Raw genomic sequence first — 11,735 nt, 5'->3', positions numbered from 1 at the left:
TCATGTTTTTGGACTGTGGGAGGAAACCGGAGTACCCGGAGAAAACCCACCATGCACAGGGAGAACATGCAAACTCCATGCAGAAAGACCGGGGCTGGGAATCGAACCCAGAACCTTCTTGCTGCAAGGCAACAGCTCTACCAACTGTGCCACTGTGCAGCCCTCCTCTAAAATATTTCAGTGATAATCATTTAAAATAGCACAACATAATGTTGACAACATATACAAACAGTGAAACACAAAATATTATATATGGGTACAGTTCCGTTTTTGACATAACCAGAGTTTTGTTTGTTTTCTGAACGTACTAAAACTGGTCACATACTTTAAATCAACAGGAAGTGAGTTCCAACCTGTCCTCTCACAGACTTTGAGCAAAAGTGGTTCTTCGAAAGGGGACCTTACAATTCCCATCTAATTTCCATCTTTTTGTACTCAAACTGGACAGGTTTGCTTGTACCACCTTTCATAAACACTTTTTGGAGAGTACTGCACCAACAGACATATCAAACGCCACACCACTTGCTTGACTCGTACATACTGTGAATTTAAAAAGGCTGCACAGTGGCGCAGTTGGTAGAGCTGTAGCCTTGCAGCAAGAAGGTTCTGGGTTCGATTCCCGGTCTTTCTGCATGGAGTCTCCATGTTCTCCCTGTGCATGGTGGGTTTTCTCCGGGTACTCCGGTTTCCTCCCACAGTCCAAAAACATGACTGTCAGGTTAATTGGTTGGTCTAAATTGTCCCTAGGTGTGGTGTGTGTGTACATGGTTGTTTGTCTCTGTGTGTCTCTCTGTTGCCCTGCGACAGACTGGCGACCTGTCCAGGGTGACCCCGCCTCTCGCCCGGAACATTAGCTGGAGAGGCACCAGCAACCCTCCCGACCCCATTAAGGGACAAAGGTGTATAGAAAATGGATGGATGAAAAATGCAAAAATAACTCAGCTTTATACATACCACAGGATGTATAGAAAGCCACAAGTACCACAGTTCAATAATTTTAAAAGTCCCACAGTTTATACTTTCTACCTATGAAAATGTTCATAAAACTTTTTAATGTTCATTTAAAAACTTTTTTAAAATTAATTATATATCTTGATTTACATGTGTTTAATACCGAGAAAAAAATGTAATAAAAATCTTCTTTCAGGGCTTCATCTTCCATAAACTCACAACACAGAGCAGATTCTCCCTGTTCTTCACGCTCATGCTGTGCTTCACAGCATCCGCCACCTCTGTACAATGAGTGCAATGTCGTAAAAATTAAATGATTGCAGCCTTTTATTAAGAACATTGTTGCTGTAAATTGCAACTAATTGGAGTTAACATCAACCACAACTGTACATAAGTGGACAATAAAACCAGAACAACAGTGTCTCAGTCAAGGGAACTGGAACGCTGTACTGGTTTGTCAGCTGACTGGTTGACTGAGATCTTTTGTGTAACCCATATTATCCAAATATTTAGGATGCTTGTTGAATTATAATTTTGCATGATTTTAGTTATTATTGTATAAGCTAATTAATATTTGGTTCATACTTTGAATAATAGTATATTGTAAATGTAGTAAAATAGGTGAATCTTTCTGAAATAAAAACCCTTGTCCACCTCTACAGCCTTCATTATTCAACAGAGCAACACTTTGTGGTCTATGGTTATAGTTACTGGCAGCACTACACAACCCACACATCAGAGTGGTAGGTAAGAGGTAGAGCTTCATAATAGCCTGTGTGGTGCCATATATGGTTGCAGAAGAAGGCTTGTAATGTAAAAAATATTAAAGGAAAGAATAATCACACAACCATAAAACATAGATTAAATTACCAAACAATGTGAAAAGCAAATGATCTATGAGTTGATCTGAGGGAAACAGAAAATATAATGGAAGGAATGCAGGAACAAAGTCATTGGTGAGGAGTAAGTTAGTGAGGATTAAAAAATAAATAAATGTAGAAGAGTTTGTATGACGAGTTTATTAGTTAAGCAGCAGAATGTTAGTCACCTGAGTGGAATCCAAAGGTTTATGGTCAGCAGTGAGGAATCGAGAGGAGATTTTAGAAACAGGAGATTTATAGCGAGCAGCAGAAGAGGAGGAGAAGGAAGTGGGAGCAGAGGAAGCTTTGGGGGGAAAGCGCATCACCAGTTGAGGTGATGGCATATTTTCATACAGACTTGAGGTGATGGCATATTTTCATACAGACTTGTGCTCTTTTGCTGCACATCCTCTTTCGTCTGGCCCCGCCCAGTGGTGGGAGTGGAGTACTGCAACTCAAGTTCCTCGAGTTAGACGATGAAAGCAAGCAAACAAGGTGAGGAAAAGGAATGAGAAAAAAAGAGAAAAACAGCAACAAAATAAGGATGACAGGAAGGAGGAGAGGTCACAGTTAGTGCAAGCAGGAAGTCAATATGTAACATTATCTGGATGTGTAAACATTACCCACCCACCCCTAACATTACCCATTAATGGACAATGTTATCCATTATCTGAATAACATTACCCAGATAATGGTAATGGGTAATATTTACCCATCCAGATAATGTCAGATATTACTAAAAGTTACATTCCAATGAAAAGTATTTCAACTCCTTGTTTTAAGATTTCATGATTTTTTTAAAACATTTTTCACAAATAATCATCTGATTATTTTAATCATCTGAGTCTTTGCATCCAGCCCCATGTGTCTAGGTGGATTTATGCCTAAAAACTGTATAATATTGTTGTTTGTTCTCAATAATTCATTTTCTTACCTGCCAGGTTGTTATTGTAAATACGAACATGTCCTTAATAGCTTACCAGATTAAATAGAGGTTGAACAAATGAATGGATGTTAGTGTTTTGCACAAACACCTGACTGCAGATTGGAGAGGGATTGGCAATGAGTTATTCTAGTTTTAGTATCGTGGTGAAGTTACGTTTGAGCTGGATATTTGATGAACATGACATGCGCTTCCATTAACCATAAAATTGCGCAAATTGAGAGTACAAAAATAAATCCACTTGATGGAAAGTCACCAATTAAAAAACAACTCACATTTTTTTGATAAAATGTTTTTGCGCTGAGATAAGGTGGTTTTTCAGACGCATCAAAATAGATGTATTTCGTAAAACTGCAATGGAAACAACCAAGAAGATGGCAAGAAGAAGTAGGAGAATGATGATTTAGTCAAAAATAATGGGCTTACATGACTACTTGTACTTTGTTGCATCAACCTTACATTATGTCAATTACAGTTTATCATCAATAAGGCAAGTAACAAAAATTGAGCTATTTAAGTTCTTTAAAGAAGAAAAATGTTTTTGTCCAATATGTCAAAATGTCATAAAAGAAAAAAATATTTTTTCTTCTATATATAGATTTTGGAATGGGTCTAATGAGGAAGAAATATCACAAGATTCCTTGCAAATGTTTCTAAAGTAGAAATTGGTCTCTGATTGCCAAAAAAAGTCATAAAACAATTGCAAAATCCTGCAGGAACTGGTCAATGTTCTTCAGCAAACCTTTGAGTCTTTCAAAGAAAAGCTGCATTAACATTCCTTTTATTACCAAATAGGTGTCTGTGCTCTAATAAAACATAATGAAGTTTGTTGTTGCAAAGGGAGAAGAAAACTTGAATGTTCAACATTATGAGAAATTTTATAAAACACTGCAATAAAAGTGCCCAGGTGTCCTTACCATTCCATTTATAGGCACATCATCATAGTGTAGAGCCATACCAGAGGGACAGGCATAGCCATTGGCTTGGCTGTCAAGGTATGGATTTGGAGAGATGGCACGTTTACTAGTGAAACTGAAGAGATAGAAGCATAAAGTTATATGGCTGCTCATGAAGAGTGAGACAACAAACCTAAAAAGAGCAAGCAAATGCTGTTCTGCTCACCAAAAGGACTGCTTGGCCAGTTGAATGACGTTGGCAGTGGTCTCCACATCAATGTAGTCATAGTGCAGGGTGGCTGGGTCAGTGGTGGAGCCAGTCTCGGCCAATAACACCCCTAACCAACGCCCCATCATCTCAGAGGAGGAGGCCTCAAGAAAAACCAGAGAACATAGCAATAATACATAAGTGCATTGCATCTCTTCTTTACCAAGTGTCTTCCAGAGTCCTATCAGTAGTTCACCTCCAGCACTGCCACCTCCTGGCCATTACGAAGGAGGCGGAAAGCGAAAGGGTGTTTGTTGTCGAGGCCGGGGTTGACCTCACAGCCTCGAAGGGGCAGTGAGGCGATGTGGCTCTTCAGGTCATCACGGTCTTTGTGGAGAAGTAGCTGGTTGTCTTTCAGGCGGCACCAGCGCTCCCGCCAACGGTTATTGGACAGCACGTTCAGGTAGCCTGTCAGCCAAAACACAGGCAGTGCATAACAGATTTCTTTTTTTTTGCTTCTCATGTGTCCTGTCTTGACATTGTAGACAGCTCTACAGAAAGGATATCCCAAAAAGGAATCCCAATTGACTACACTAAATCAAGATGTTAGCTCCAAAGTAGACAAGCCAGATTGGTGTAACACAGGTGTCAAACTCCAATACTCTAGGGCCGGTGTTCTGACTGTCTGTCTGTCCTACCCATAAATCCATCCTACCTTGTGGTAATACGCATACTACGTCTCATACTGCTTACTCACCAGATTTCTTATCGATACATCCTACCTGTGGAAGTTTTGTTTCGTCTGTTTTATTTTGTCAAAGATTAAGGTAAGCTTTCTTTAATTTATTTTATATCTGGCTGTCATTAACCTGCTGTATTTCTTCATGTTTTAAGTTTACCAACAGGCAGCCTGTAAACATATTTATAAATGGCATTAGTTTGTCATCTGAGTTGTCACTACTGTGCTGTATACTGTAAACAAGAAAGTCATTGCTCGGTGTTAACGTTAATAAGGACAAAATACGTTGTTTTTGTTAGTTTTACTGTCCCTATACTTTAAAATATTTTAGTTTAATAATACTTCTATTAATAAACCATGCTAAGAGCATGTCGGTAGCGATATTATGTGGGACTGAAGCTGTGTATGTCTACAGTGTAACATTAGTGTATATTAAGTGTAGCACAGAACCTGCGCAGTTCGGAGGACACATTTTGACTATGCTGCATTTGATAAAGACTGCTATATAATGTAGTAATGGGTAAAAATTTTTTTGCGGTGATCTGTATTTGTCTGTGCTTAATTTAATTTCAATAAAAACTCGTTTCCCCTATCTGACAGTTTTATTCTTACAAACTACTTACAAACACCTCTGCATTTTAAATATTTTAAAAAGGTATGCTCTTCTGATGCAGGGTCTTAATGCACCGATATAAGCTACCCACATACAGTATTTTTCAGGTATTTTGGTTAAATACTTTAGTGCATCACCATGTTCAAAGAGGCAGGATGTTCTGATTAGGGAATTTAGCAGATGAACGTGTGCCATCTACCAATGTGAAACGGGTAGAATATCCTGATGAATGCTGCATCGACATCCTCTGCCGATGTGGCTTAAATTTAAACAGAAGTAGATCACCACTACTCATGGCATATAGGCTACTAAGGTTTGGCATGGGTCAGGTTGGTTTGGATTGTGTTTTTTGTCTTCATAAATGAAATCAGCATTTAACACAGCTTTTGCTCAGGTTATCTTTGTCCAATAAAATGTGTCAAAATAATCAAACATAAAAGAACTGTAAGAATTTGAATACTTTTTCACAGCATGGTAAATAACTGAATTCATACCCGTCAAGTCTCCCATGTTGACCAGTAAACTAGAATATTTTACCTCTCTTTCCCGACGTATTAGTATTTTCCTGTAAATTTCCCGTATTATAACATAATTATGTCACCCCGTTCTGTCAGTAGCACCATTATTTTCAAATACAAAACTTGGCAAGTATGTAGTTTCCAAAATAACTTGCATCATACTGGCTACTGAAAACTGAAATTGTAACATCGTCTAAAACATAGAACACTTTCAACACCTATCTGGTGTGTAAATAAACATTTATAAGTGAACCATTAATAATGCCAAGGCTTTGCCTTGTTATAAAATCAATAGTTGCTAGTGGCGATTCTAGTCATGTACCTCAGCACCCCTGAATAGGGTTGTCACCAGTCCCGTAAAATACGGAGCCATCTCATATTTGGCCATTAAACGTCGCATTCCGTATAATTTAACCGATACATAACTGCCTGATAGACGTGATTATCACACTCATATCAATATTACTGTAACAATAATGACCAAAATAAAGGACAAGATAGCTAAGCTGTAGTGGCGGGAGTAGGGTTGCCACCCGTCCCATAAAATACGGAATCGTCCCGTATTTAGCTGTTAAATGTTATGTCCCATATTGAACCGATACGGGATGCAATTTGTTCCGTATTTCTAAAAATGTCCGATAGACATGCCTAGCACACACATATCAACACTAATGATAACAATAAGGTCAGCTAAATTGTCGTTGTGGGATGTAAATAAGGCCCCCAAGAAAGCTACGAACCGAAGCACTTGTGGTTGCCTAGAGACGGACACTATGCAGCCGTGGTGAGCTATCAACCGCGTCTTTTCAAAACGTCCTCGACCCGATACTCCACCATCCTTGGAAGCAGGACCTCTCGTGAAGATACAGACGAGAGTAGGGTTGCCACCTTTCAGAAATTAAAATAAGGGACGCCCAACACGGAGCGTGTAGCCAGACTCTCATGGGGTGGGATGTCCGCTGTAGTGATAGACAATATTTTATGGCAGTGTTTTTTGTTTTTAATAAGTGATCCATAGAGCAATCCAAAATTGTACTCCAATCAGAGTAGCATACCTTAAACACGTTTAATAAAGCAAGCGAAAAATCTATTTGGTAAGTTGCTCAACTAATGAGTAACTGATCATAACGGCTGATTTAATAATCAAAATATCTACAAAGATACAGGTTGCAGATCCCTTTCAGATGGAAAATATGATCCTATGTCCATACAGCAGCTAAAAGTGCAGTACTATAAATTTTATCCATCCATCCATCCATCCATTTTCTTACACCCTTGTCCCTCAGTGGGGTCGGGAGGGGTGCGGGTCCCTATCTCCAGCTAGCGTAACGGGTGAGAGGCAGGGTCACCCTGGACAGGTCGCCAGTCTGTCGCAGGGCAACACAGAGACAGACAACCATGCACACACACACCTAGGGACAATTTGGAGAGACCAATTAACCTGACAGTCATGTTTTTGGACTGTGGGAGGAAACCGGAGTACCCGGAGAAAACCCACCATGCACAGGGAGAACATGCAAACTCCATGCAGAAAGACCGGGGCCGGGAATCGAACCCAGAACCTTCTTGCTGCAAGGCAACAGCTCTACCAACTGCGTCAATGTTAAAGCAAAATTGTGATGGTTAAAATAATCCACCACTAATTATTAACAAAATACATTTATTTAGCATAATTTCTTCTATACTCCTGTTTTTTAAAACATCCTCAACCCAATTCTCCACTGTCCTTAGAAGCAAAACCTCTCGTCTATACGAGAGGTTTTGCTTCCCTCTCTATAGAGGGAAGACTCAAACCCCAGGCTGAACATGTTAGTGAAGATGAATACAACCAATTAAAACAGATGTGTTCATCTTGGCGCGGTGTTCAGTGCTGCATGATGTCAGACAGAATGGATCAGGAGAGGAACTGCAGACCCGTTAGAACCCAAAGAACCAGACACCAGCGTCTCTTCATCCCTCAATCATCTCCTGAGGCTGATAATGGTAAAGAACATTTTGCTATGATTAAGTTTCTCATTGTGGTTTTAGTCGACTGTTATGGTTTGATTATTAGATGATCAATTATTTGCTTATTTAATGCATAGTCGTATCAGCCAAAATAAAACAAATGACCATTTAAAGAACAAATCATATTAAGAGATTAACAGTAAAAACACAAATATTTCGTATTTTAAAAAGATTTGTTAGGGCTTTCTGTTTGTTTCATTAAGAAATGTTGACATATTAATTCAGTGGTCATTTAATGTATTATTAATGTCAGACACAGACCTTCTGCCCAGGGGCGGTTCTAGATGGGGGCCATCAGGGGTACAGAAGAAATTATGCTAAATAAATGTATTTTGTTAATACTCAGAGGTGGATTTTTTTTATACTTTTGGAGCCCTGTTTGACGACACATTGTGGTTATTAAATTAGGTATTATGATCAGTTACTCAGTACTTGAGCAGTTTACCAAATACATTTTACACTTGCTTAATTAAACATGTTTAAGGTGTGCTACTCTGATGGGAGTACAATTTTGGAGTACTCAATGTATGAATGATTGCTCTCTGGATCACATTTTTTAAAAGGTTTTGTTGGCTATAGTTGCCTTTATTTGGACGCAGTTTGACAGGAAAGTGGGTCATGAGAGAGGGGGAAGATATGCTGCCTGCGACCACCGCCACAATGACTAAGGCCTCAATATGTGGGTTGTGCTTTGCGCCTGCGCCACCACAGCGCCCCCTCTGGATCACTTTTTAAAAACAAAAACACTGCCATAAATGTTGTCTATCGCTGCAGCGGCCATCCCATCCCATGAAAGTAGGGTGACACGCTGTGGTGGGCGTCCTTTATTTTGATTTCTGAAAGGTGGCAACCCTACTAGCGATGCTAGAGTATCTTAAAGAGACACTATGCAATTACGGCTGCTACATATCCTGCCCGGTTAAAAAAAAGGCAGCCCTCAGCCGAACACAGCAAAGGTACAGTTGATACTTAACAAGCCTCCATACATTGATAAGATGTCAAAAGTAAACAGGGAATATACAGCGCAATATTGAAAAACAGGCATACATGACAGTTTTCAACAACAGGATGTCTACTTGGACAAATATTGTATAAAGAAAATAAACTTTAGGACTTTCAGGATAATTATGAAATGAAATTCCCGTTTTGTACCATTTTAGAATGCCAGAACTATTAGCATAATATGTGAGAAACATTTAAACATGATGCATATAAAACTTAAACAACAGTCATATAACACCAATGAACAGACAAACATAAAATGCAAAACATGGTCACTTCAGGCCCCCTGGAAGTATGAAAAGGGTTGGTCCACCTATTGACTTACCAGTTAGAGATGACCCTCGGAACACGTCTTGGTGTAAAGTTATAAGGAACACCAACAGCACACCCATTATCAGCAGGGGGCGAACTATTAACATCTGTCTCCAAAGCATTGTCAGTGTCTTGAACAGAGTTTTAGTCCAAAAAGGCAAAAGTCAGTTTCAGCTGGGATGTCACCACATACAATAGTAGTGTCGACAACATCACAGTCAGGCTCTGGGTCCAAAAGAGCAGAGGCAAGCTGCTGTCTGGCAAACTGAAATCCAAATCTGCAGAAGCGTTTTGCTTTTGTCAGATGAAGCTGTAGCACAGGTGTAGAATGGTTGAATGTTTGCAACATGAAAAACTCCAGCTTTCTCTCCAGTGTCCATTTTGGTTAGACAATAATTCACATCAGACATCCTTTTGTAGACAGACCTATGGGACCCGTGTAAAGAGATGCCAGCTTTGCTGAAAAGTTAGATGATGCATCTGACTCTGGGTGTGATTTTGCTCTGACCACATCTCCAACTTTAAGAAGAGACTGGGCGCCGTCTTAGATCACAGTAATGCTTTTGCCTCGTATGCGAGACCTGCACGAGCATGGTCATGAGCATCTTGAATCAAAGTTCTCAGGTGATCAGAGTAACAAGTCTCAGGGTCATCCATTCCTTCCCACAACGGCTGAGTGATGAGGTTCAAGGGAATGTCCAACTCTCGTCCATAGATAATCATGGATGGGTTCCAACCTGTACTCTCATGATGTGCAGTACGCAGTGCGAAACAGATCTCTGGAAGATATTTGTTCCAGGAAGTGTGCTTATCCTCAATATATGCTCAAATGGCTCTTTTCAATGTGCGATTCACACGTTCAGTTGCATTTGTTTGAGGATGGTAGGCAGTTGTCAGTCTGTGCTCAGTTCCAAGTTCTGACACAACATGTTCAAACAGTTCACTGATGAAAGGTGTTTCCCTGTCTGAAATAAGGTAGCATGGAGAACCATGTTGGGCAAATATGTTAGTGTTAAACTTACTAGCAGCAACTTGAAGTATTGCTTCTCTCACAGCACTCAATCCATTTAGAGAAATAGTCCACAAAAACAAGGATATATGCATTTCCCCTATGTGTGCCGGGTAGTGTGCCAATGTAGTCCACCCATGTACTCCCATGGTTTTTGTGGTTGGATTGGGTCCGTAAGACCTGCTGGTTTTCTTTGAGTTGGCTTAGTGGCTTGGCATGAACAACATAATACCACATATTTTTTAAATCAGAGTTCATGTTTGGCCAGAAGAATCTGAGACGCAAGCGTGAGAGTTTTCGCAATGCCCAGATGTCCAGCTGTAGGATGAACATGTTAATACTTGAGCACATATCTACGGAGTACAGTAGGAGCAAAAAGTTTAATCTGCTTGAGGATGGGTGAAGACCACACTTAGTTTTTGGATCAATGAAATATAAGAGTCAATCTTGTACAATGCACTTTTGCAGATCTTGATCATTTTCACTCTGTTGGTCATTTTCGAGCTGACAGCGTAAAGTGCCTGTGACTGGTCCTCCAGCTGCAACTGACGAACATGAGGACAGTCTGACACAATTACAGAAGGCGGAGCATGAAGATCCATGCTTCCAATCATGCCATACGGAGGAAGAAGATCAATAGATGCATCCACATCTGGGAGGGGATTACATGAAAGGGCTGCAGGCACTTTATTACGTTCTCCAGATTTGTGGATGATGCTGAAGTCGAAGTCCTGAAGGCGAAGAAACCATGTAACAAGCCTGCCAGAGAGATTGGGTCGAGACATCAACCACTTGAGGCTGCTGTGGTCGGTCACATAAATCTTCAACATAGAGACGGAAATGTTCCAATGCCCAGATAACAGCCAGGCATTCTTTTTCTGGAGTCAAGTAGAACTTTTCTGATTTATCCAGAGCACGGCTAGCAAAAGCCACAGGATCTTTGCCATCCTCATCTTTCTCCATCAATGCTGCTCCAAGTCCAGCATCACATGCATCAGTGTGGCTGAAAAATGGATACATAAAATCTGGGAACTTCAGGACTGGTGCCGAAGTTATGGAATGTTTTAGAAAGTTCACAGCTGGTTGGCACCTGTCACTCCAGTTCAACATCACATCTTTTTTAGAGAGTGCAAAGAGTGACTCTGCATGACGGGCATAGTCTTGTACAAAGTGGTGGTAGTAACCTGTTATGCCAAGGAACTGTTGTACTTCCTTTGTCGTGGTTAGCACTCAAGGGTGTAGATCCCATCTCATTATTGGGTGGGACCATAAACAGGGAAATTTGTTAAGAGCAATTTTGGGGGGGTCGTGAAATGTGGTTTAAATTGTTTGTTCAAGCTGCACCATTAAAAATGACTAGTAAGTAGCAATGAATAACAAAAGTATTTTTCTCGGTAAGTAAACTGTTGAGACCCATAGAAGTCAAACTAAGATTCAAATGTTACCTTAGATATAAGTTTGGTTCAGTCACATATCTAATCTCTGCTACACCTTGAAAAAAAACTTAAGGTTCTGACTAAAAACAAGTTTTAATAAGTAACTCCACTTAAAAAAATTCCTCTTAAATATTGATTTATTGCAGTGGTTCTCAATACAAGTCATGTGGTATTTAAATTATAACTTAAGTTGTTTTAAACTTTTATTTTTGGGGGATTTTTTTATGTTAAAACTTATAAA

The 11,735-nt window shown here is 39.8% G+C and overlaps 1 protein-coding gene across 2 annotated transcripts in view; it reads right to left on the bottom strand.

Annotated features, from left to right (window-relative positions):
* Positions 1 to 888: 888 nt before the first annotated feature.
* Positions 889 to 11,735, bottom strand: part of afap1 (actin filament associated protein 1) — a 133,431-nt gene continuing 122,584 nt past the window's right edge. The window contains exons 10-13 of one of the 2 annotated variants that reach the window (XM_008434891.2): positions 4,115 to 4,326; positions 3,877 to 4,022; positions 3,672 to 3,786; positions 889 to 2,274 (exon numbers count right to left, since the gene is read on the bottom strand). In XM_008434891.2, the coding sequence (XP_008433113.1) occupies positions 2,134 to 2,274; positions 3,672 to 3,786; positions 3,877 to 4,022; positions 4,115 to 4,326 (614 nt within the window). In that variant the 3' untranslated portion in view covers positions 889 to 2,133. Of the gene's footprint in view, positions 2,275 to 3,671; positions 3,787 to 3,876; positions 4,023 to 4,114; positions 4,327 to 11,735 lie in introns of those variants that run through there. The other variant, XM_017310575.1, reaches the window with a different exon arrangement.

The sequence above is a fragment of the Poecilia reticulata genome, linkage group LG18 (genome assembly GCF_000633615.1).
Source record: "Poecilia reticulata strain Guanapo linkage group LG18, Guppy_female_1.0+MT, whole genome shotgun sequence".
In the NCBI taxonomy this organism is placed as follows: Eukaryota; Metazoa; Chordata; class Actinopteri; order Cyprinodontiformes; family Poeciliidae; genus Poecilia; species Poecilia reticulata.
The sequence above is the reverse complement of the archived record's forward strand: the minus strand, read 5'-3'. Positions and strand labels throughout refer to the sequence as shown.